The sequence below is a fragment of the Eurytemora carolleeae genome, unplaced genomic scaffold, assembly GCF_000591075.1.
Source record: "Eurytemora carolleeae unplaced genomic scaffold, Eaff_2.0 scaffold811, whole genome shotgun sequence".
In the NCBI taxonomy this organism is placed as follows: domain Eukaryota; kingdom Metazoa; phylum Arthropoda; class Copepoda; order Calanoida; family Temoridae; genus Eurytemora; species Eurytemora carolleeae.
The window spans coordinates 4,131-29,987 of NW_019396782.1; the positions used below are offsets into that span (position 1 = coordinate 4,131).

General features: G+C 34.0%; 4 protein-coding genes across 4 annotated transcripts; all 4 read right to left on the reverse strand.

Moving 5' to 3' along the window:
* Positions 1 to 254: 254 nt before the first annotated feature.
* On the reverse strand, positions 255 to 6,526 carry LOC111708645 (rhodopsin kinase). The gene is made up of 7 exons (XM_023482084.1): positions 6,336 to 6,526; positions 5,501 to 5,936; positions 4,700 to 4,738; positions 4,256 to 4,384; positions 2,787 to 2,862; positions 2,365 to 2,474; positions 255 to 2,270 (listed from the first exon to the last, which is right to left on the reverse strand). Exons 1-7 carry the CDS (start codon positions 6,443 to 6,445, stop codon positions 2,160 to 2,162), a joined length of 1,011 nt encoding a protein of 336 aa, XP_023337852.1. The 5' UTR covers positions 6,446 to 6,526; the 3' UTR covers positions 255 to 2,159.
* Positions 6,527 to 6,608: 82 nt separating this feature from the next.
* On the reverse strand, positions 6,609 to 9,251 carry LOC111708646 (uncharacterized). Its single transcript, XM_023482085.1, has 3 exons — positions 9,127 to 9,251; positions 7,733 to 7,972; positions 6,609 to 6,712 (listed from the first exon to the last, which is right to left on the reverse strand). Exons 1-3 carry the CDS (start codon positions 9,212 to 9,214, stop codon positions 6,609 to 6,611), a joined length of 432 nt encoding a protein of 143 aa, XP_023337853.1. The 5' UTR covers positions 9,215 to 9,251.
* A 209-nt stretch (positions 9,252 to 9,460) lies between these two features.
* LOC111708647 (uncharacterized) lies at positions 9,461 to 18,653 on the reverse strand. The gene is made up of 8 exons (XM_023482086.1): positions 18,591 to 18,653; positions 17,439 to 17,549; positions 13,302 to 13,423; positions 12,769 to 13,231; positions 12,342 to 12,540; positions 11,353 to 11,451; positions 10,051 to 10,144; positions 9,461 to 9,608 (listed from the first exon to the last, which is right to left on the reverse strand). Exons 1-8 carry the CDS (start codon positions 18,651 to 18,653, stop codon positions 9,461 to 9,463), a joined length of 1,299 nt encoding a protein of 432 aa, XP_023337854.1.
* A 597-nt stretch (positions 18,654 to 19,250) lies between these two features.
* LOC111708653 (actin-like protein 6B) lies at positions 19,251 to 25,510 on the reverse strand. The gene is made up of 8 exons (XM_023482092.1): positions 25,373 to 25,510; positions 24,284 to 24,851; positions 22,907 to 22,999; positions 22,367 to 22,435; positions 21,644 to 21,776; positions 20,648 to 20,784; positions 20,103 to 20,197; positions 19,251 to 19,697 (listed from the first exon to the last, which is right to left on the reverse strand). The coding sequence occupies exons 1-8, from the start codon at positions 25,441 to 25,443 to the stop codon at positions 19,577 to 19,579; spliced, it is 1,287 nt and encodes a 428-aa protein (XP_023337860.1). The 5' UTR covers positions 25,444 to 25,510; the 3' UTR covers positions 19,251 to 19,576.
* Positions 25,511 to 25,857: the final 347 nt, after the last annotated feature.

A 25,857-nucleotide genomic window follows, 5' to 3' on the forward strand; every position in this document is an offset into this window, starting at 1 on the left:
ACCTACCTGGCACTCCTATTAATTGATTCACTTCTTAACGAGATATAAGATGGTGGTCACCCTTAAAGAAGGAACTCCTTTTTCCTTCAAGATCAAACCGAAAGAACTCCCCAAGAAGATATTCTACAATAATGGTTACCACAGGGATAACTGGCTTGTGGCTGCCAAGCGTTCATAGCGACGTAGCTTTTTGATCCTTAGATGTCGGCTCTTCCTATCATTGAGAAGCAGAATTCTGATAGTGTCAGATTGTTCACCCGCCAATAGGGAACGTGAGCTGGGTTTAGACCGTCGTGAGACAGGAAGAGCCATTTCTTTTTATTGTAAAAATGGAGTCTAGAGGGTCTGAAAAAACATTTTTTACTTAAGGCGTTTTGCTCTAAGAGCGTTAGAAATTACCTTGCATGCAAATAGATTCTAGTACAATATATGGCAACGTAAAATTTGCACACTCTTACATCTGTATTCTTACGTCACAAGTGTCAACATAGTTTTTGTGCCCGACAAAATTGTCAATATTAGTGATAATTTTAGAATAAAAGTTATTATCTTACAATAAAAAAATGTAATTTTATGTGTTCTTTATTTTCTGTTTTTACACTTAATTTATTTAATCTTGGAAAACATGTCAACTAATTTGAGAAAATTTCGCTTTCCTTGTTATATTTGACACTTGTGACGTTGTGTATAATTGGTCTAGTTCTCTATTGCCACCTATTGTACTTCATATTCTATTTGCCTTGCACGTATTATACTTCATCTCTCCTTCAAACAAAACTAGCAGAAAATGAAGCATTGCTTCTAAAAAATCGACATTTTATTATACTGTAATAATTAGTATTTAAACTAAAGATAGTAAAAGACATTTTTTAAAATGAAAAACACAACTTAAACTTGATTCTATGAAATGAAAGAAGGGCAAAGGTCCAGAAAATAATTATGACTTATAAAAGTTTCTGTATATGTATACGTTCATTTATATGTTTCTATGGCTGGCCAAACGGCTGAATCATATGGGATAAATTTTAGCGAGGAAACTCATGATACCCTTGGGGATGACATAAGCTAAATAAATTAAAAGTTTTTTTGTTTTAATTCGATTTTTAAATTCAACGGGCAACGCCTGGCACTCTAGCTAGTTTGTAATAAAAAGAAAGATTACAAAACGGTGGTGCAAGAATAAAGTAAATTAAATACAAATTTTAAAAAATGGACTTTTACTCACTCTAAAAGTCCAAACTCAAGACTTTGAGGCTTGGCATTTAAAAATAATTGTTTTACTTCCCTATCTCTGATAGCGCCCATCCGATTAGGATGAATGTGCATTCTAGATAAATTTTTCATTTGGACTTCTGTCATGGTGGCTCCGTATACAATCTTCATAGTGCACTTAATGAACAGCAAAATAAATTATTTTGCTGCTCTTCTGTTTTATGTTCTTAACTCTTGAGTTTAAGATTTGAAAAGTGTGAAAGCTCCGAGTTCTAGGGAAGCTACGCCCCCCCCCCTTACAGGTCTAGGGGGCACTGCCCCCTAACCCCCCCTGTATACGCTCTTGCATTTAACGATCTCAAAATTTAAACTTCCACTTTTTCCAGTTTTCAATCTCTCTAACCCATGGTTAAATTTCATTAATTATTTTTTTTGTTAGGGGCGATTCCCTTAGAGTACACAAAAATTCAATTCAAATGTGAAGACGACAAAAAACGAAAATAACAGGATTGGTACATCATTAGCAGCACAGTACAGTACAGTACGTAGCCAGCAGGGATATGATCATACAAATATCACATGTAGGGACTAGCATTCTGCAATAAAAAGAATTTAAATAAGGCTAAAAAATCTATCTTAAAACATGATAAATGATTATCTTGAAGTTATCCCATAACTCCTGAGAATTTCTTAACTTGCCTGTTTTTTTTTCTATAAGTAAAATATATTGAGGAGGAGCAAAAACAGTGAATGCCTTATTCATACGATTAGAAACTATTACTAGAAAATTGACTTATTTATTATTTAAGCGTATTATTGATTGTTAATGCCACAGGGAAAATTTTTATTTTGTTTTAATATCCAGGTTTAAGCCTTCAAGATAAGATATTTTAGTGAATTATGAATTCATGGAAATCCGTCCTTCAAGATTAGAGTAGAAATATGCTTCATCTTTTCTTATGCTTCATCCTTGTCCAGTCAAAGTTTACAAAATATGGATGCTGCTGAACATCTAGGGATCCAGTGGAGCCAGCTCCCAACCTATTCCCAGGATACACCTAGAATATTACAAAGTATGGAGCCTGCCAAATATCTAGCTCCCAACCTATTCCCAGGATACACCTTGAATATAACATAGTATGGAATGGATACCTGTAGAAGAGAGGATATAAAGAGCTTGGCATCTAATGGCATGCATTCTGGATATTCTATAGGAATTGTGGAATCCAGGCCACTAGGTATCAGAGACACAGGCCCAGAACCTGTAATAAATGCAAGTAAGCAGTGCTTAGGATCCCTTCCAATTTTGATTAGGAACCTGGATCCACCCGCCATGAACATTTCTTCAAGATTTACTGATTTTTGTAACAAAAAGAGAACCTACTAATTATTTTTCTTCTTTTTTCCAATTTTTTATGCTAAAACTTGATGAACCATTCAAAGATCTAATTTTACCATTCTTCTTGTAACAATTAAGATTTAGGGTTTGAGAAATAAAAGTTGTCCCTTGATTCCGGATCCTAAGCAATGCAAGTAAGGTTTTGAAATGAAGCTGAGCTACAAATCCTTTTTACCTGTATAAAGGAGTAGAAGAATAGCTCCGTAGCTCCACCAATCAGCAGCAGGGGTTATTTCAGACACAGTTAATACCTTAACAATCAACAATTTTTTTATTTTTCAGGTTTAAGAGAAAATAAAACATGACACTAATCTACACTAATCTGATGGGGTGGGGAGACCGGCCATCGTCAGATGAGGTATCACCAGGGGGCAGGCTGGACTGAAGTGCAGAAGTATACCTTACCACATCCTAGAATGGGAGCCCCCCCCCCCCCCCACCTAGACATGACAGCCCAACCTACCTTTCTACACCAATGAAACTTGCCGTAGCCAGTCCTCCAGGACACACTGGAGAGCATTAGGTCTAGCCATCATTGTAGTTAGATCCGCCCCCCCCCCCAGATAACCTCTCATAATGAGCTCTACGCCAATGGTTTTGCTTGGTACACCTCGATATCCTTCGCCCGTTGAGTGTAACCACTTGCTGGACTCACAAGGGCAACATGAACCTCGTTCAGTCTAAAAACAGCTCCCCCTGCGAGACACAAGGGGCACTCCTTGTAAGCACCCCCCCAAAACATTGAGGTGCCTGTTCCCTAATAATCCTATCTTACGTCTGCTGCTCTGAAGCAAATAAGGGTCCTGGACTGAGAGGAGTCATTGACATGAGGTTGCAGGGAAAACCATCTGTCTGGTTCAGACAGGACCACTAGGGACCAGTGTTTTGATCATGGTCTGTATCTTGGATATGCTCCATAGCTCCACCTGGGATTTGGACATCCCCACCAGAATAGAGAGGCCTACCATTTGGGTCCATGACTGAGACTGACCAGTCCAGTCCATAACCCCCTTAAGGATGGGATCTTTCTTCCGGATGTTATATGATCAGACCATAATCTTTAGTTTCACCAGATGTCCAGTATGATTTATCCAGCCCAACCTTCAGAGTTTGCCAGAACTGGTTAAAATCTCGAGGAGTTGACTTCAGAGATCCGTGGTTTAGATAATAAATTCCCAGGTTTAGATGATAAACAATTAACATCTAGGACCTAGGTTTAGATAATAAACTTCTAGGTTTAGATAATAAACTTCTAAGTTCAGATGATAAACTTCTAGGTTCAGTTGATAAACTTCTAGGTTTACATGATTGACTCCATGATTCAGGTGATAAACTCCTTCAAGAATCCCAAAGATGAAATGGATACAACCTTAACTATGGATTCGATTAGAGTTCATCCTCTGAATCATGCAGTTTATCACCTGAACTTTGGATTTTATCACTAAAACAATGCAATTTTCTGTCAAACCTTGGTAGTTTATCCCCTGAACCATGGAGTTTAAATCAAGTTTTTTATTTAAACCTTGAAGTTTATCAATTGAACCTTGGAGTTTTGCAGATATATTTGTTACCAGGGGCACCGGACCCTATATGCATGGGTCTAGTGGCACTTGTAATCAAATATGATAAAAAAGTGCAAATTACCTCTGGAGCTGTATAATTGCCCCGAACTGCATGTTTTGATAGTTCTCTCTCAACACTTATCCATTCACATTGATAACTTAGCTTAATATGTCCAGAACAGTCTAACAGTACATTCTCAGGGTTTAAATCCTACAATATGAAGCACAATTTGTTAAATGGTAACATTAAGATGTCTTAAAAATTAATGGCAATTCAAAGGATCCGGAGTTGGGTCAGCAATCTTTTAGTTTCTTAGCTTCATAGATATGGAGCCGCTAAAATATGCTGATCTCCGGAAATAAGAAAAAAGAATCAAATCAAATATCTTTTTAACTAAAGAAACATTAATGAGCTGATTTCCATTGTATACAGGACAAGCCGGATTAGGACCTATCTGGATCAATATTCTTAAATTACAGATCGAGGATCCAATTCAAAAGATAAACAAATTTTTTTTATTTCTACCTTGATTATTATCTCTCTGAAGTGTAGAGAAGTCAGCACCTGAATATTACAAATCTTAATTTTTTATCTGAAAATCTTATAATCCAAATAAAACCGGACCCTAAGGGAGGTGATGTCCAACAAAAAAAACAAGAAGTGCAGCTTTAAGTAGTTTTAATTTGTGATGAATTAAATCATATTAAATTTAGCGAAATTATCTACTTTAATTTAATATTTTTAACAAATCAAATGAAACATTCAGGGAAGTCCTATATGTCCATATTTAGACTAAAAATGACTATACTAAATCAAATCTCAACTTGGGTCAACAATTTGTAATTTTTAACTTATAAAAACCAAAAAACGGGGCCTTTGTTTTGCTATTATATCGGACAACCGACATTATGCCAGCCTACCAATCATAAATAACAACCGTAATTTTAAGCGTATTTGTCTGTATTGAAGGATGATGATTATCACCCCACTGGATTTCCATGAACTATTAGCTGAATTGCAAGAGTTATCAATATATGGAATGATATTCCATATGAAATCAAAAGTGCTGGAAACTTGAACATTTTCAAAAACAAGCTCGATAACTGGCTAGAATCCTGAATGGCCATTGAAGTCGGAAAAGAGATGTTTTAAATTATCACACCCGTGATATATTAACATAATCACACAAATTAAACCAATTAAACCAATTATGATTAGTATTATGATTTGTACATTGATAAAACTGTCGCAGACTTAAATAAAGACGTTTTAGTTAAAGAGATGCAGAAACAAAGCGCCCTAAATTCCTAAAAAAATTATCTGTACCTGCGCTAGTTCAGCTGCCCACAGCCTCAATACGCTATCCGGAAGTACCGTAGAGTCTGGAAGATCTGGATCCGGAAACTGGGGCAAAACCTCGGACAGTTTCCGCAAATATGGAGGACGAACCGGTTTTTGTGGATTTTCAAGAGCTTTCTCAATTTTTGAACTATGATCATCACTATCAGATTCGTCGACAAATGTTTCTCCACTAAGATTTCCGACAAAGACAACTTTTTTACAACTGCCTTCGACATCCACGTTAGAACAATCCGTTGTCACTTTGCTAAAAAATTCACTTGAAGAACTTATTTTATCACATATTGCTGTATCACAATCCGTTGTATCCTGTGGTAATGTATCTAAAGGTTCAATGTTTCCTTTGATATGATTTTTAATTTTCTCTTCAATTCCCGCCATCTTATTCATCAAATCTACTCCACTGAAATTGGTCGAAAATTTAAATAACAAAAATTTACAAATAAACCAATATTTGGACACTAAAATTTGCTCAATTATTGATTTGACATCTAAAAATTATTTACATTAATATGCAAGTGTATGGACCATTTTGATTTCTATGAGACTTCTAGAACCAAATTCAAGTAGGACAATATCAAATATGATAAAAAAAAACTGTTTTTGCGTTAAAGTTCATAAAAATATCATAAGTTTTAGGGACTAACTTAAGGACAGAATAAATCTTTTTCCGGAAATATTGTGAATAGTAAAAAAGTGAAAAGTACCAAATGAATTAAATAATTTTTAACGATTGTTTCAGGAAGAAAAAATTAACAAAATTTCAATAAAAATCACAAAAAACTAATAAAAATGATTTCACCTGTTGTTTCCCTGAGTTTGGTCTGATAAAATTTTCAACATTTCTCTGGATATATCAAGAGCTTCATCCCTTCTTACGTCATTCCTCCCAGGACCTGCCTCATCATTCATCCCAGACCTCTCCACAAACTTATCATCCGGATCAGACTGCAATTCATCCAACCGGCAAGTTGGTGTGAAAATTTCTATAATATTTTTTCAGATAATTTTAGCCTCATTTTGTTAAAAAGAAGTGTTTTTTTTTTTCAAAAAAATTTGAAGACAAAGGAAGAAGTTAAGCGTAAGACAAAAAATATTTTTTTTTTCCATTTGTGAAAATACTTACTGTGTTATTCTCAGCTTCATATTGATAATGATCAATTTGATTGTCTGATACAACTAAACATCAGAAATAATAATAATAAAACTAACAATTTCTTAGTCACCTTAGAAAAAAATACTAAAAATATAAAAATAATAATAATGATAATAATAATAATAATTTTAGGCTGACAATTTCACTTTAATTCAGATCCACACAGGAAAATGCTGGTAAAAATTTCGATTTGAACTTTCTTAATATTTGAACAACTATAATTAAGGGCTATAATAATGGCTAGAAATGGTAGTTGAGCTGAAAATGTAGTATTGTAGACATCTTTTAGGATACATTTGAGACCTGTCAGAAGTTTTTACTGTGCATATTTATCAGCAAGAGCGCGAATTCAATTTTTAAAATCCTCATAGATTGAACATTTTCAAGGGATGATTTTGTCGATGACGACCACGAAAAAAAAAATAAAAAAATTCTAAATCAAACTAATTAGTTGTTTAGGACCCGGCTGAGACAATAAAAATTTACTCTTATAATCAAAAATAAGAAATCTAATTCATCTATTGGTTTCTGTAATGTCTCATTGTTCACAAACATTTTCTGTAGATTTCCAGGATTTTTTCTTGAAAAGACGACATTTGAAAAATTTAAAGAAATCTGCGAACAAATTCGTAAAGAATAAGAGATTCAATATAATGATAAAAAAGAAATAATTGATTCTGGAAATTGATTTATTAACAAATCTCTATCAAGAAATATGTTTCTAGACATTAAATTAGTTTACTGTCGAATTTTTGTTACATTTTTGGACGTCGTTATTGAATAATTAAAAAAACGATTCTCAAAATCATCCATTCAAAATGAGGATTTTAAAGATTGAATTTGCGCTCATGATGAACAAATATGCACATATGATAGATCTCAAATTTATCCTAAAAAATTTCTCTACCAAATTGCATTCTCAGCTCAACTACCATGTCAAGCCAGACACTCCCTTTAACAGCACTAAATCTTCCTCTAAAGGAACTGGCGCGTGTTGCAATTTCAATTTCATAAAAAAGATCATTAAAATATTATGACTGTTCCTAAAAGACTAGAATTCTCTGTGTGGACAAAACTCATATCTCCTTGGTCTGAGTCATCCTCTGACGTGCACTTGATCTCCACCAAGCTTTTGTCCTCTAAAAAACTCTTGTCCTCGAGGACGTTCTTGTCCTCTAGAACGCTCTTGTCCTCCAGGGCGCTCTTTGTCCGCTGGATGATGAAGGACTCGGACGGTTTTAGTACAGAACATCTTCGAGGATTTGATGCCAAGCTTTCATCTACTAAAATATTTTAATATTTTCACATAAATCTAATCTGAACAATGTAACTATTGTTGTGAATAGCTTTGGTTCGTCTTGCAATATTTTTATTATAAAAAGAAATGAAAAAACGCCCTAAAATCACGTTTCTGCAAAGTTTTTAGATCGTGCAGAAGCCCAGAGGAGTTTCGCGCAGTCGGCGTAGAACTGGCTCTGTCTTGAAATTATACGCCGACTGTGCGCAACTCCCCTGGGCTTCTGCCTTAGGGTTATTGTGGATACAACTGAAACTTTACCCTGCAAGTTATGATCGGACATTCAAACAAACAAACAAACAAAGAAGGATAGGTAAGTTTTCATGTTTTAATATAAAAAAGGTAAGTGAGCATGTTGGTATAAAGTATAAAAAGGTAAGTTTGCCTGTATTAATATAAAAGAAAAAGGTGAGTGTGCATGTTGTTTTTACAAAATAATTAAGTTAATATCAATATTGATATTTGTGGAAAAGAAGGAGCGTGTAAGAATGAATATTCTTTAACTAGTGTAATAATTTCCATTCTTTAATACTTGAAGCGTGTAAGAATATACAGTACATTCTTTCACGCTCTGACCGTGTAATAATTTCCATTCTTACACGGTCTGAGCGTTTAAGAATGAAAATTCTTAAACGCTAGGAAGCCAACAATATTGGAAAAATTTTCTCCTGAACCGTGTAATAATGGGAATTCTTACAAGATAGGATAATTTCTTGGGTATGTGCCCATGGAACCTCACAAATATGATATGATAATAATCTTATGAGGATAAAAATGTAATAATGGAATTCTTAAACTCGATGAAATAATCTTGATGTATTCTTTAACTCAGGCCTGCAGCCTTCGTTCCATTATTACATTTTTTTTCCTCATGAGAATATCATATTATCAGAGTTGACTGATTAGTGTCCACCTTGTGTTACATGGAGTAGGTTTCCATATTATCAGAGTTGACTAATTAGTGTCCACCTTGTGTTACATGGAGTAGGTTTCCATATTATCAGAGTTGACTGATTAATGTCCACCTTGTGTTACATGGAGTAGGTTTCCATATTTAAGACTTTGGTCTCCGTGACAGCTTCAGTTTTGAGAACTAAATTCTATATCATAAAAACTATCAACCCCTAGGTAAATCTAGACCTGGAACTTGAAGGTAGTGTTGAAGCTGTTGCTGAACTAGAGGTTGAACAACATCCCAAAGACGACCTGCAGGACAGTACTCCAACATCAAATAGACTGCTTCATCTAAAATATACAGGGTGTCCTGTAAACATGATCTGGAATAACCAGGGTGTCCTTTAAAGATTATTTAGAATATACCGGGAATCCTGTAAACATGATTTAGAATATACAGGGTGTCCTGTAAACATGATCTAGAATATACAGTGTGTCCTGTAAGATCTGGAATACACAGGGTATCCTGTAAACATGATCTAGAATATACAGGGTGTCCTGTAAACATGATCTAGAATATTCAGGGTGTCCTGTAAACATGATCTAGAATATACAGGGTAGACCTACCTGCAGATTTCTGGAGAACCTTGAAGACGACCTTCTCTAATGTGTCTATATTCTGAGCTAGAATTAGCCTTCCATCAAGTATATCTACAACCTTGTACTTCCTGATCACACAACAATCAAACAATCAAATCTTTGTTTTGGTCATCAGGATAATTAAATCGCGGTGGATTAGATGTAACTCAAAATAGTTCTTGATAGTGAAAAAATAAATGAAAATAAAAAAATAGTTTCAAAGTAAGGAAGTGATAGATTTGTAATGAATAAAGTTTAATCATTGAAAGGGAACTGATAACACTCCTAATATTCTAATTTCTTTGCAACCCGATGTCGTAGAACTATTACTTCTTTCAGAACAAATTATTAAAGTTTTGGTTTATTCCGATCAGGTTTTCACGATAATACCAGGATTAGAAAATTTGAGTTTGATGTGAATCATCAATTCGTTTGAGAATTTTTTTTATCCAAAATGCACTAGAAGAAAAAAGGATAACTTTTTAAAACGAATTCTGACATATGAAATCTGGAAGCTGTCTGATTGCACCCCTGAGTTGTGAAAGTTGACCGAACAGTTGTAGGTGAGGGATTCCACTAATCTTCTTCCCTGGTCTTCTAGCCTTAGCATCTAGCTCTCTTTCAACTAAAAAAACAGGGTTTAAAGGGACTGTTCTAATATTTTACATGTGTAGTTCTTCCACCCAGTATTTGAGAGAGAGAATGTGGAACCTAAGTAAGTGAGTAAGTGGGAAGAAATTTTTTAAAAACTTCAAAAAGGACTTCAAAGAAGGGCTTACCCGATTCACGACGGTACCCTTGAAACTGTTTTTCTAGCTTGAAAAATGTTAAATCCTAAAAATTAATTGTTCTCTCCTGCAGTAGAAATGCGCAACTCATTTTTGAAGACGATCCATGGATTTCTGTTTCATGAGAAAAAGATTTTAGGTGTACTGTTCTAAATCGAACATGTTAATCTACAGATGGAGGGTCACTTGAAATTACGTTTAAAGAACCTTTCACATAGTAGGGAAAATCATTTATAAAAAAGGGAGGAGGAGGAGTAGGGGGAGTAGGAGGAGTGGAGGAGGAGTAGGAGCAGTGGAGGAGGAGTAGGAGGAGTGGAGGAGGAGGAGGAGGGGGTGGAGGTGGGAGTGGAGGTGAATTTGGAGGAGGAGGAGGAGGGAAAGTTTAGAAAATATTTTTGAACCATTAAAGTGACTTAAATAATTTAAATGATAACTATTAGCAAGGTTTTATATCAGCCACTAATTAAATTAATTAAATACTATTAAAAAAGTGAATAAATAAAATGAAGGAAAATATAACAGTAATTACTACTGAGCCCGCGATTAAAAAAAAATCTGGAATAAAAGACTCAAGACTAAGCTGTCATGGTGACTAATTTAAGACTCGAGCTTTAGGATAAGTTGGGGCAAATTTTCTACAGAGTATGTTTTGTATTTTTATTTGATGGATTTTTTAAATATTAAACTATTTCTTAGCAATACGCCAAATTTAAAAAAAAAACTTTTAAAGTTGGCGGATTTTGATTTTAATTAGAATATGGCATAACTAATTTTCCACGAAAACAACCCAATGTCGATTTAACTTTCCACGGACCTAAATCCTTAAATCAATTCAAAGGGCTGGCAGCTGTCGATCACGTGACACAAGCTGTCGTCGGGTCGGGTTTAAGATAAAACTTGAGAACTAGGTTAAGCGGTTTTAAAACCAGGGTCAAAGCTTTTAAATATTGAGCTCTGGTAGGATAAATCAACAAAATTAATACATATTAAAAAAAACTGTGCAAAAATGAATATAAAAACAAAAGAAAACGAAACACCTCCTTGCCTAGCTGTTCTGCTTTAGATATGTACTGCGCCACTCGTTTCTTCACAGCTGCCCTCCTGGTAGCATCAGGGTCAGCTTGTACACTGCTTAGCAGCTTTCCTAAATAATTCCAATCAATCAATATATCAATCAATCGATACATCACTTGAAAAATAAATTTATCAAACATTTAATCAATATTTGTAATCATAATATCAATTTGAAACTCAATTAATCCATTTATCAATGAAAAGATCTTTTCATCAATTTAATTAGTAAATCAATCATAACCAAATAACCAATCAAATAATTAATAAATCAATCAAGTCAACAGTTTAACCAGAGATAAGAGAGTCACAGAGATCGATTAACACCTATAATATGCGATATTTTCCACAGCATGTTCTCATGTGTACAAGTACTGCACACGACCAATCAGGAGACATCTGTAATCAGGGATATTTATGGATCCTTAGAATAGGAAATGCAAAACCTTTAAAAAGGACAATATTCATAAACGTTATGTTTTATGTTTAAAATTGGAGTATTTCTTTAAAAGTTGTAAAACTTAACTCTTGAATGCAGCAAGTGGCCGTTAGATATCAGTCAAAAAACATTACATGGAACCGTAGCATGGCGTGCCGGGACACTGTAGGCCTGCTCAACCTATCCAGGTAGAGTGTATGAGCAGTCTGTGTAGTCTGTGAGTTTAACAGACACAAAAAATAGCATAGGTAATGGTGTGTGATCTAAAAGCCACTAAAGTGTTGGAGATCAAGACCACAAACGAGGTTTAACACACAAAAACATGACTAATATATAAATCAAATAATAAATGCATCTGAATTCTGAAATCAAGATTTTATTAAAAATATCAATCATTCAACCAATACATAATCTTAAAAACTTAATAAAACAACAGTCCACACATAAACTCAACGTTTAATATACTTTAAAGAAGTAATATCAATTGGGGGAAGAAGTATCTAAAAATCTTATGTGTTTCCTACCTATAGCTGATCTGTAGGAAGCAATGCTTTGATCAAACTTCTCCTCCGCTTCTAGGGAGAGAGCCTCCGCGATAATCTGAGCAGACTCCGTTATGTACAGCGGGATACCACCGTTACTGTCCTCGTAGTTGGTCAGCCCGGCCTCCTCGCCGGGACAAGCAGCCTCGGTTGGTCTCGACAATTCAGCCTCCCCCGTCTCCTTAAATTTAACTTTTAAACAAACATTCTTAATCCTTACAGATATTTTCAAGTTTTTTCTAAAAATATAAATGACGTATTACGAAATCCTAAATGATATGACATTATTCCATGGCAAGCTAGACATGTTGCGCAACAGCCAACAAAGGGGGGGGGATGTCGAGCGCTGCGGCGAAGAAGAATTCAAAATTTAGATTTTAGATATTCTTAAAAAGATTGATTTCCGAACCTGGAGGTTTAATGTAGACAGGTCCAGGTTGACCCTATTGTTTGTCTGGTTCAAGAATAGCTGGGCTGGGTCAGTAAAATCTGCATTGAGGGGATCAAATGGATCCGGATTGGTTGGATTGGATTGTTTTATATCAAAGTCAGTGTGGTTAAGAGGTTTCGATGCAAGATCTACTGTAAAAGGTTCTTCACTTGATTTAATCGGAGGCGTGGATAAACATTCGGAGAGAGGGGAGGAGAGGGCAGAGAGAAACGTGAGAGAAGCTACGGAGGCAGAGGGCGTAGATTCTTCGGAGGTGGGATGAATAAAGTTGTTGGAAGCAGGCTGAGTTGATTGTTCGGAGGTAGAAGTTGAAAGATCAGAGCTTGGACTTGATTTTTCGGAGGCTAAATAAACTTTACTATCGGAGGCAGATGGCTCCGAAAAGACAGGGCTAGGAACTAATGCAGGGGTTGCATCAATACTAAAAATAAAAAATTTCCAAAAACATTTTTTTTCACTTAAAAGTAGTTTTGAAAGAATTTTTTTTTCACCTTAAATCCTGTGACACTGAGATAGACAGATTAAGATTGGATTCTGAGTTAATACTTGAACCGGGTCTAAACAAATAAACATCCGTTAGTAAATGTTTGTTAATGAAATACTTGAACCGGGTCTAAACAAATAAACATCCGTTAGAACCGGGTCTAAACAAATAAACATCCGTTAGTAAATGTTTGTTAATGAAATACTTGAACCGGGTTTAAACAAATAAACATCCGTTAGTAAATGTTTGATAATGAAATACTTGAACCGGGTCTAAACAAATAAACATCCGTTAGTAAATGTTTGTTAATGAAATACTTGAACCGGGTTTAAACAAATAAACATCCGTTAGTAAATGTTTGTTAATGAAATACTTGAACCGGGTCTAAACAAATAAACATCCGTTAGTAAATGTTTGTTAATGAAATACTTGAACCGGGTCTAAACAAATAAACATCCGTTAGTAAATGTTTGTTAATAAATACTTGAACCGGGTCTAAACAAATAAACGTCCGTTATTTAATGTTTGTTAATGAAATATTTGAACCGGGTCTAAACAAATAAACGTCCGTTATTTAATGTTTGTTAATGAAATACTTGAACCGGGTCTAAACAAATAAACATTCATTAGTAAATGTTTGTTAATGAAATACTTGAACCGGGTCTAAACAAATAAACATCCGTTAGTAAATGTTTATTAATGAAATAAGAATGTTTCCATTAAAAGTTTAATCTAATTGAGTATTTTTCGATAAAATACAGGGTGTCAAAAAACACGTAGCATTAGTTAATAAGGTTTTTTTGGTTTAATTTTTACAATCAAGTGTTGTAGTGTACTTGGAAAGCTCTATATTTCGGTTTTTCAAGGTGTATTTTTTTTCTTTCTAGGACTCGTACTTTTATTGCTACATAATCACTTCTTTGAAGTTTTAGTAATAGTCTAAGCATTTCCTGGGTTTTTTACATTTAACTTTTTTCTTCATTAAGTATAAAAAAATTGACAAATTTTCGTATTTTTTTTACGGAAGCCATTAGTCTGAGGTTTCTTTAAATCAAGAGTTTGAATCAACGATAAGCAATCGAAAAAATAAAATTAGTATTTAAAAAACTAAGAGAAAGCTATGGGTACATCAGCAGTCCGTAGGAGCCTTAACCGGTAGACAAACTTATTTTCTTTAGAAATCCCACAGCTTGCTTGTTCATTAAAAATAGTTGATCTAACCCATATATGAAATAGATATTGTTAAAATATAATTTTGTAATAAATCTCTGAATTTCGTTTAAGAAATACATGTGCAAAGATAACGTCGCTATATTTAATTAGTCAAAAATTAGGTTTGGCTGCCATTATTATTTCAAACTAAATTTTCGATTTATAAAACTTAACAGGTCTCATTAAAGTTAATTCCCCTCCCCTGGTAGAAAAGTTTACGACCAAATCAGCGTTAAATTCAAATTTGTTGGACTTAAACTTGACGTTTAAACTGGGATTTTCAAATTGAACATGCCTTGAATAAAATTGCTAGCTCAATCTTGGCTTTGTCTCAAATTAAGAATATCTTACCATTAAACATTCGTCTACAAATTATAACTCTCTTGTAAGTCCTCATAATGCATATGGAATTGTAACTTGGGGAGGGGTCAAAAACAACTGAAAAAAAAAATCAGATCTTTGCAAAAAAGGCAATCAGAGCAGTTAATAATAGTACTTTCAATGCACATTCAAATCCATTATTTGAGTTCTTAATCTTGATGATACATACAAACTTAGTGTTCTGACATTTTTGTATGGATACTTTAATGATAACCTTCCTTCTTTCTTCCAAAATATGTGTGTAAGTCTCTAGCTGAACCGAATAGAATGAATCTTATAAATTAGAACAAAAATCTAGAAAGCATTCCGTCCGCAATGTTTCCTAAATTGTGGAATGCAATTCAAATTGGCCTTAAAGAAACTAAATCTGCAAAAATATCTTAACAAAAAGTGATTAATATTTATCTTGAGAGGTTTAAATGCGAAAAGCTGAATTGTTTATCTTGTTTAATTTTCTAAAAAAAAAAATTTTTAAACTGAAACTTTAATAGCTTATTTGTGTTTGTGTAATTGTATCCACCATCCTTTACACACTGTATTTTAATTTATCTCTCAATTGATGCCTCTGATCTCACCCTGCCACAGATCACCTGACAATCTCCAACCTTCCCATCAACTCCTTACCTATCCAAAAACATAATTTGATGTGTGTAACCATATTCATTATCGTTAACTAACTTATGGCTAACCACTCAAAACAACCTAACCTGGTTAGGCGGGTCCAAACTGCAAAGTAAATTGTGATTACTTATTTGTAATATCTTATGCTTTGTAGTTAATAAAAATATGAATAAAATATAATATGAACATTTTTTTGAGTAAAATTATGAAAAGGTTGATATTTTCTTATTTTCCTTAAATGGTGTGCTAGAGTAAAGAGCAGGATGGGAGGCTGAGAATTCAAGAACCTCTTGCACAAATATCCTTCGCTCCTCTAGAAAAAAAACAAAAAATAAATAATGTTTTATATTTAAAACCAGTTTGCAGTTTTCCCTATAAAAGTTCACCCACTCAACTAAGAATTTTTAAACCAATTGTAATTTATTCAATGAAAAATATTTATATTTTTAAGAAAAAATTGCTTTTTTGTAGAAATACTCAAATTGAGAACAAGAGAAATTCTGAACTTGAATCATTAAAATTATAACTTGTCATTGTTAATGCAAAAAAACATTGAAAAATAAACAGTTTTCTTTGATAAAATGGTTGCATTTAACAAAATCCTTACCAGTATTTTTAACGAAGACGACTTCATTTTTGACTATAAATACATTCTTTAAAAGATTAATACCTATAATCTGTGCCTCCTTCCTGTGAAAGTATGATGAGTTTGGAAGGATAGGAAAGTCTCCGGAAAGATAAAGAGCTCGATGTATACCCAGTAGAGATCTATATAACACCTAAAGTAAAAAGCTCGTGAGCTCGTGTGAAAACAGCCTGAGCTATCTTGTAGCTCCCCGGCCACAAAATATATATATGTAATTGTATAGTCGTTTTTATTAATATGAATATTGTTAACTTGTGGCCTAATAAATGATTTGATTTGATTTGATTTGAAAATACTTAAAGGGACTGTAAACGCAATTTCAAGCGATCTTTTAATGAAGCAGCTGTTCGTTCGTAATCAAGCAGCTGTTTGCCGACAGTCAATTGATCAGATATATGAACGTTCGTTCAATAAATCAAGCATTTGTTCGTCCTCAGTCAATATATCGTGTATCTTTTTGCACACGATCAATAAATCAGATATCTGTTCGTTCGTATACAATAAATCAAGTATTTGTTCGTCCTCAACCAATAAATCAAGCCTCTGTTCACCCACAATAAAAAATCGCATATCTGTTCGCCCACAATTAATAAATCAAGTATATGTTGGTCCACAATCAATAAATCAAGTATATGTTGGTCCACAATCAATAAATCAAGTGTATGTTCATTGTTCAGTCACAATCAATAAATCAAGTCTCATTTCACCCACAATAAAAAAATCGCGTATCTATTCGCCCACAAAGAATAAATCAAGTATCTGTTCACTAACAATTAATAAATCAAGTATATGTTCGCACAAAATCAATAAATCAAGTATCTGTTCACACACAATCAATAAATCAAGAATATGTTCGCCCATAATCAATAAATAAAGTACATATTCACCCACAATCAATAAATCAAGTATATGTTCACACACAATCAATAAATCAAGATTATGTTCGCCCATAATCGATAAATAAAGTATATGTTCACCCACAATCAATAAATCAAGTATATGTTCACACACAATCAATAAATCAAGTATCTGCTGTCGTCCGCAATTAATAAATCAAATTCATGTCGCCTACATTCAATAAATAAAGTATCTGCTATTGTCCGCTATTGATTTGTATTTGTTCGTCCGTGATCAGTTAATCAAAATCTGCTTCTCGCAATAACGTATCTGTTCGTCCACAATCAGTAAATCAAGTCTCTGTTTGTACGCAATAACTAATTCAAGCATATGTTTGTCCGCAATAAATCAAGCCTCTGTTTGTCTGCAATCAATAAATCAATTTACCTTGACTTGTGACCATCGTTTCCAGGCAGTAGTTGTACAGGCGAGGTCAGGCGATGAAGTCGGGAAGGTTGTCTCGACCACCTTGTACACTGTGAACCCACCAGGATGCTCCTTAAAGAGATTATACACGTAATTAATAATAATGACCCTTAATTTTAACAGTTACATGTCTAATTCACAAGGTACCTTGACATTTGCTGGAGCAAAGATAAAAAACGACGTATCTTGCACTTAATTACATAAAGATATTATGGTAAGTTGTGAATCGGTCATGTAACTCTTAAAATGGAGTTTAACTTGAAATCACATGGACAGTCCTCTCAAGAGATGAGACTTCAGAGACGACTGTACTGTCTGTTTCCTTATATTCATAGTTCCCTGCAACTTTAAACTGTTTTCTTTCTTTGCCAAATAATTAAGTTAGCCATTTAAAGAACACATTCAAGGTTTAAAAATTAATTTAATCCTGGGATCGTCATTTTTGAAGAGCTTCCAGAAGTCTTTACAGCCTTATTTTTAGTGGGTAAAACACCTTATTGAGCCTGGTTTCGTTAAATTTACTTTTTAATCTAGCGTTTTGATTGCAGACGAAACTTTTAATCTAAAAATGTATCTAAGATTCAGTCGTTGATTTTTAAACTGATTTTTGAGTAATATTTTCAAGCTTTAATTTCAAATTTATGATTTATTCCACTTCAGAATTGCCCACATAAACCTACTAACATTTTAAAGACATTATCCACTATCGCTGCTTTTTTCTTACTTTTTAAAGCTCACAAGACGTTCAAATTTTTATTAGCACCCTTGGCAATTCATTAACATCAAACAGCAAAGACAATTTTTCTACATTCCTTATAAGGACATAGTACTTTCCCAAACTTACTGTACTTTTGAGCATGTGTAGTAAGAGGAGTAAATACCCTGTATACTTTAGAGTACGAAAGGTGAAGTTCATAAAGTGCAAAGTACAATTTACAATTGAGCAGTGTGCACAGCAAGAAAAGTACATACAGTACACTGTACAGTTGATCAGTGTGTACATGTACAATGAGATGAACCCCTGCTGTACACAGCAAATTGACCTGTATATACAATTATTTAGAACCTGCTGTACACTTTACAATTTTCTGATGTGTTCGGTAAGATAATCACCTGAGGATTAGAAACTGTAAATATTTTGATCCATGTTTTACGATCCTTCGATTCTCTGGACATGACCAAAGGTAAAATATTTACATCCTTGTTTCTGAAATTAGAACGTTGGAACTTTTTTATTAGGAGATTATTTAAACAATTGTATTTATTCACTATTCAGTAGTTTATATTAGTGTCAAAAATGTCATACTTGTTCTCTTAGATCAATCTATTTCGGGACAAATTGGAAACTGGTAATTAACTGATTTCTTCGGGAATAAGAAAGCTTTTTTACATAGTAGCCCTTGAAACTTCATTATTAATAAAAAAAATATTAAAAAAACATTCCAAACATACACGTGAATTCGAGATATATTTGAATTCACAGTAAGAGTTTTTTACAATGTCGTATTACATAAGATCAAATGCCGCGAAATAATGAGTTTAATATTAATATGTCAATTGCTTTCATATTTAAGAGCTATTAATTAACCTTGAATTAAAAATTAAACGAAGTTTGTTTAGAATTATCCAAAAACTTATGACGGTCTTTGTATTCATATATCTGGGATTCACTTTATACAAGAAGATATTTTAGAAAAGGGGGGGGGGGGAGTTTTAAATGGAAACGATTTTTACAAAAATATACCCTCCGGTATGATATAAAAATAGCATCAAGACGTCGTAAGGATTTATTTTAATTGAAAAATATAGAAATGCCAACGAGTCTTAGAACAGTGCTTCAAGGGTTCATTATTGCAATACAGTACAATTATACAGAACACAAATTACAAATTACACAATTACAAGCACAAAAGAATAGATATCGCATTCTATTCCTAACAGAAGTTTGAACATAAGGTACTGAGAATTCATTTTGTCAAAACAAATATTTTAATGAAGATTTGCTTCCACCGTTCGTCCTAGTGAATATTTTTCATCTAGATTCACTTTAATTCACGGAAGATTTGGAGTCCATTTTTCCGTTTTTTTTCAGGTTCAGATTAGGGGCATTTCCTGTCAACCTGCTGTTTCCCGACCTCCTCGTATTCCTGCTTGGAGATCCACATCTGCTGGAAGCTGCCGAGGGAGGCAAGGATGGAGCCACCAATCCAGGAGCCATATCTGGAATCATTTGAATATTTAGATTATCGATCAATCATATATTCAGATAACCAAAGAATTTACTCAATCAGTCAATCGGTCAATCTAAGAATCAATAGTCAATCAGCCAATTAAACAAAAAGCTAGTCAAACATTCAGCCAATCAAACAATTAACAATCATTCATTCAATCGGTCATCAATCCGTCAATCTAAGTAACCAGCCAACCAACAAACCATTCAGCCAACCAACCAACCATTCAGCCAACCAACCAACCATTCAGCCAACCAGCCAACCATTCAGCACAACCAGCCAACCATTCGGCCAACCAGCCAACCATTCAGCCAACCAACCATTCAGCCAACCAACCAACCAGCCAACCAGCCAACCAGCCAACCAACCAACTAACCAAAATGAATAGTCTAACCTGCGTTCTTGAGGACCATTGGCGGCGATTAATTTAAATCGCATTGTACTTGGTGTTTTCATTGATAAATCACGATTCAATCTGTCATTATATCCCTAAAGAGATTAAATCTGTTTTTATATCCCTAAAGAGATTAAATCTGTCATTATATCCTAAAGAGATTAAATCTGTCATTATATCCCAAAAGATATTCAATCTGTCATTATATCCCTAAAATGATTTTTCAGGAAAATTCATACTCTTGTCTCACTGTCGTAGACGTTTAATATTTTAATTCTGTTGAATCAAATAATCCAAGTTTGAATAAGTTTACACAATCAGGTTGCAAAGATAAAGAAATTAGAAATTTTAGCATGTTGAAAAGGCTCAAATCCTTTACAAATTTTCGTTTTTAAGTTATTAACTGTGATTTAAAGTAATTTTTAGTGAAATTATCGATTAAAAAAACGAACGCTTTTTTGCAAGGTTCAAAACAGAAGGGGAGGAGGGGGGGGATTAATTATCAAAGAAAATGTAAACTCCTGACGTAAAAATAAGAAACTAACCTGAAGGAGTGTGTTTCCTCCTGTAACGACGACATTACCGTATAGACTAGGTCTAAGGTCTACATCACACATACCAACACTAGTTGTAACAACATGAGCAGCTCCTAGCATAGATCCACCACCGGGCACACGTAGGCCTGAAATTAACTTCAATAAATAATGTGAAAGTTTTCTATTGTTAAGCCCTTAAAAAGTATTAATCCGTTTAAGGGTCACTGTCACTGATTTTGCTGAAATGTTGCAGACAACTTCGGATATGAAAAAAAAATCCCAGAACCCAAAGATGAGCGTTCTGACACCTCCGAGGCCGGAGATATGGCTCCGTAAAGTTTCCGATAATTCGAGTTTTCGAGAAAGGCCTCCTTATTTCAAATGACTAACATTTTTGTTTTTGAAGATAGCTCCAACATTTTTTCAGTTTTGATTAGGTAATCACAATGTTATTTACAGGTCATAATTGCATTTCTTTATTTTCAGCCTCCGTTTGAAGATGTGAAACAATTCCGATTCAGTCGATTTTTCTTATATATTTTTATGCTCCCAAAAGGAAGTAGTTAGAAAAGTTTTTTTATGTGTAGTTTTTTTATGTATAGTTTTTTTATGTATAGTTTTTTTATGTGTAGTTTTTTTATGTATAGTTTTTTTATGTGTAGTTTTTTTATGTGTAGTGTATTTGTTCCTGGATTTTTTTCATATCCCAAATGTTAGGCAAAATTTCATCAAAATCTGTGACATGCCGTCCATCAGGAGGCTGACTTGACATGGAATGACCCTTAAGGTTTAAACGGATTAAACACAAAACAGTAAAATTAAGTTAAGTGCTATCTCTTACAAAAGTTTACCAATATTAGATGTAAAATCCCATTTGTTTAACCAATAACCTTGTAAATATTATGTTTGATAGCTTAACTCTCAACTACGTTTCTTAAATTCATAAGTTTCCATTTCCAATCAAATAAACCGGGTTTCCTGCATGAACACGACCTCAAATCTTACCGCTTGGATCGAATAGAGCTTCAGGTATTTTGAATCTCTCTGCCCCGTACTCGTCATTGTACCCGTTAGGGAACTCGTAGGGTAAATGAGGGATAAGGCTCACAGCATCCTCGTTGTAGTTCTGGTCATGAGCCTAGAAATAAAAATAAATAATTTTCTGTCGCTAAAAAGAACACACAAATGTGGAAACTGGAAAACGGCCCGCTTATGGATATGCCTCTATCTATAAATCTACACTAATCTGGGCCAGCGTACATGTAATTTTGTGTGCTTCACAGCTGTTATATCTCAGTGGACCCTTAGATTTTTTTGGAAATTTTTTCAATCTCTGCAGGGTGTGCTTAAAGTTTCACTCTAAACAATTTTCTTTAAAAATAATTTGTTCTTTTGAAAAAACTTTGAAGTAAAGTTCAGAGTCCAAATAAGAGAAAACCTTTGGAAGATCGTGTTCCCTGAAGTGAACAGAAATGAGATACTGTCGCTAAAAATCTTGTAAACCCAACATTGCCTCCCAAAAGTTGGGTACAATCAAATGCGACTTGTTTTGAGATTTCCAAAATGTGGTATGCAGTTTTTGTACATTAAGAATTGACTGAGATATTGAAAAATTTGTCTAATCCCAGTACTAAGGCCTGAAATAGTTAACAACTCCTGACATACGCAGAAAAAACGCAAAAAGAGCGTTATTATTTTTTAATGGTGCTATAGTCGAGAAATAACTACCTGTAGAACAGAATGCTGGAAGTCTCGTACCACTTCTCTACATTGATAATCCAACCAAGATTTCGTCACCTTAAATGCAAAAAAATCAGTTTACAGAAAACACTTTAAATGTTCAATGCCGAATTGTTTGTTAACTAAAAAGTGCAAGTTTCTTAAAATTTCTATTTAACCACCTTCTTCGAATTATGATTTCCCAATCAGACGGGCGTTAAGTTACTTTACATCCCTTGGGACAAATAAGTAAAATAACGACCCAATCTGCAAAGTTTTCGTGAACAAATTTGCGCATTTTCATCTCAAACTTCTCTGTAAAGTAGTTGTAACAATCTTTATTCAGCAATTGATGAATCATTTCATAAAGAAAAAGACAAAAGAACAGATTATCATATTCCAATTTCCTCGTCCTTATATCTTTGAAACCTTATGGTGTAAATAATTGATATTTTAAACTTTGAAATCTACATAAAAGAGTTTGAGGGACAAAAGACTACTATACCAGTTTGATGCAAGTAATGACATGTTTAAAGAATAAAGAATTACCTCAGGTAGATTTGCTCTCTTGTCCCATTTAGGTTTTTCTCCGGCATTTACTTCTTTCTTACCAGCTATCTGATACGGTGGGATTATCTCAACCTAATTGATAGTTAAAGATAAATTAGTTTTCGATTTATTAATTTACTTAAACGGAGAAAATTAATGCACGCACTGCTGAAAATGGACCATCAGGTTTCAACTCAAAATACCTAAACTTTTTCATCAGAATATGTTATAATCTTAATTTTGAGGAAATCAATTTTTAGAAATTGTAGTAATCAAGTGCATTCACAGGTCTAAAATTAAACGAAAATTTCGTTTTAAGGCTTTAATCTGCTTATTCTGGGTTTTTTGGAAAAATTTTGGCATGGTCTCCAAAATTTTTAATTTTTATTTTAACAGTCATGAAACATATTGTGGCAAAAAATCAAACCCCTAAGTTATCTTCCTGACTGTCAAAATACCACCCGAAAAAAGTCTTGTTAATGTAATTTTTACTGATTTTACTTCAAAAGGAATCTTTGATGTATTAATTAGGCAATTAAACAGTTCACTTGAGGTTTTAATTTTTTGCTAGAACATGTCTTATGACTGTTAAGGAAAATTCACAACATATGGGAATCCTGTCTTTAACGGTACTAAAAATACCGCGAAAAAAAAAGATTAAGTTAGATCCTTGAACTTCAGTTACGTTTAAGTTTAGACCTAAAAATGCACTTTATTTCTACAATATCTTAAAAATGAATTTGCTCAAAAATTCCCTAGGTGGCATTTTCTGAGAAATGAGATTATAACTCTGGAGACTGCATATAAATTTATTCCAAATAAAAAGTTTAGGGTGTTATGACTTGAAACCTGATGGTCCATTTTCAGCAGTGTAAGCATTGAGCAACGATAAGATAAACTAGGTAATAACTACTAAGATTGTTGTAGCTAAAGAGACTGTAAGCATAAATTGAAGTGACTTTCCATTTATGGAGTGGCATGCCCGATTTACAACGATACCTTTTAAACCTTTGTTTGATCAAGGATTTCGTAGATATTCTTATTTATATAGCAGGAAATTAAGTGTCAAGAAACCGCGCTAGTGTACACTAGCATGGAGCTTACAGTGTACACTGTAACCTCAAGTCTCCCGGCACTCAATCTTCAGCTGGAATACAAATGAGATTATTTACATCATCGTATTCCGAACAAAGGTTTAAAGGGTACTGTTGTGAATCGGGCATACCTCTCTATAAATAGATGGTCACTTAAAATTATGCTTACAGTCCCTTTAAGTAGTCCAACTAGTCGCACATATCACAACCTTCTTCAACTAATTTTATCCTATTCATTATATCCAATCCAATCTTTATTACTCGATTTATGATTAATAATAACCTTTTGTTCCTGAAGGAACTGCTGGCACTGGTTTGTAAGGAAGTCAGCGCCCAGGGGAGATTTTACAATGGCGTGCTGCAGTACATAACCGTCATGTACAGGTATAGCAGATGTGTGCGTTGCGCCGGAATCTACCACGAGACCGGTAGATCTACCGTTCGCAAATGCCGCGAGAACTGCGTTTTTTACAAGGAAAAACGCGGGAACATTGTACTTTTCAAACATGATTTCGCAGATTTTCTCCCTACGATCCTTCTTATTCCAGGCAGATTCTGAGAAGAGTACGGGATGATACTCCGACTCCGACTGGATAATCTTCTTGTAAGAGTAATCCAGAACCTTCTCGAACATATCCCAGTTCTCAATCATACCGTCCTTCATGTAAGTTTCAACATCCATGTCTTTCTTGGGATAGTTCAGTGCGACAGTGTCGATGTGATACTTTTTCTTATTCTTCATCTCTGCCCCAGTATCCATGGTGTTCTCGTCAATGGTCTCCAGGTCGGGGCTGGTTCCAACCCAGGCAGGGATCTCAGACTTGGGACAATCTTCTCCGGCATATCCAACCCTTAACAAAAATTATGAGTATCTTTATCAAAGTTAAAAATAAGAGCAAATTTATTTAGTGTTTCAATTCGATTAATTGATTTCGATATTAACCACAGGAATAAAATTAATGCTTTGATTCTACTGTGTCCAATTATAAGTTTACCCCTTGGTTCATCTTTTCTATATATTAGTCTGATAATTTTTTTGTTATTTTATATAGATAAAAATAATTTGTTCACTTCATTCATCCACAAAGTTTAGATCATATCATTACTATGCTGAACTATTCGAAGATCATGTAAATACAGCCTAGACTATCCTGAATAAATGCAGCTTACCCGAACATAAAAAATGTATGTTCGTTTTTATTTTTAATGTATTTTTTTAAATTGTGGTCTAATAATTGAATTGGGAATATGTTCAGTACCGCAAACTACAATTTTATAAACATGATTTTAATTCTGTAATTCTATTATTCCCCCCCCCCAAAAAAAAAAGAAAAAAACTGATTTCCAGAAAATGTTTTTAAATATTTCTGACCTGAGAGAGAAGTGTCCTGGATCAAAAACCAGAGCTCCGACCTCATCTCCGCCGTAAACTCCGCCTGACATTTTATCTGGAATATTTAATTCGTCATTCACGGCGGAGACATCCTCAAAACTAAGTTTAATATTTTAAAAATCATAATATCTTAAATTTTGTTATTAGTAAAATTAATATTTTTTTATTGCCTCCAAAATGTGAATTAAAATCCTCCAGAATTATTGTTAGTGGGCAGCCACCTTAATAGTGTTTTATTATAAACCGGGGATAAGGGGGGGGGGGGGGTTTTTTTCCAGTATTAGAGAAACAATTTTGTGTTGAAGAATATAACTCGAGTTTACTCAAATGCGTGAAACTCGATTTTAATTTGAAGAAAAAACTGGAATATCATTAAATTAGTGAGGATCACTTATAAGATAATGGTCACATGGAATTACATCTAAATATATTACACTTAACAATTACACGTGTTGTTTACAACT

Coding starts and splice junctions, on each gene's coding strand:
- LOC111708647 (XM_023482086.1), bottom strand. CDS start 18,653: ATGTCCAGAGAATCGAAGGATCGTAAAACATGGATCAAAATATTTACA. Junction 13,424..17,438: donor AACGATGGTCACAAGTCAAG/GTAAATTGATTT, acceptor TTATTTGTTTAG/ACCCGGTTCAAGTATTTCAT. Junction 13,232..13,301: donor TCAGTGTCACAGGATTTAAG/GTGAAAAAAAAA, acceptor TTTTATTTTTAG/TATTGATGCAACCCCTGCAT.
- LOC111708646 (XM_023482085.1), bottom strand. CDS start 9,214: ATGTTGGAGTACTGTCCTGCAGGTCGTCTTTGGGATGTTGTTCAACCT. Junction 7,973..9,126: donor ACACTACCTTCAAGTTCCAG/GTCTAGATTTAC, acceptor AAAATATTTTAG/TAGATGAAAGCTTGGCATCA. Junction 6,713..7,732: donor AGAGAATTCTAGTCTTTTAG/GAACAGTCATAA, acceptor TCTGATGTTTAG/TTGTATCAGACAATCAAATT.
- LOC111708645 (XM_023482084.1), bottom strand. CDS start 6,445: ATGAATGATGAGGCAGGTCCTGGGAGGAATGACGTAAGAAGGGATGAA. Junction 4,739..5,500: donor GGGCAGCTGAACTAGCGCAG/GTACAGATAATT, acceptor TGTAATATTCAG/GTGCTGACTTCTCTACACTT. Junction 2,863..4,255: donor GCAATTATACAGCTCCAGAG/GTAATTTGCACT, acceptor TTGATTGTTAAG/GTATTAACTGTGTCTGAAAT.
- LOC111708653 (XM_023482092.1), bottom strand. CDS start 25,443: ATGTCAGGCGGAGTTTACGGCGGAGATGAGGTCGGAGCTCTGGTTTTT. Junction 21,777..22,366: donor TCCAGCATTCTGTTCTACAG/GTAGTTATTTCT, acceptor TTTTATTTCTAG/GCTCATGACCAGAACTACAA. Junction 20,198..20,647: donor GAGGAAACACACTCCTTCAG/GTTAGTTTCTTA, acceptor TAATCTCTTTAG/GGATATAATGACAGATTGAA.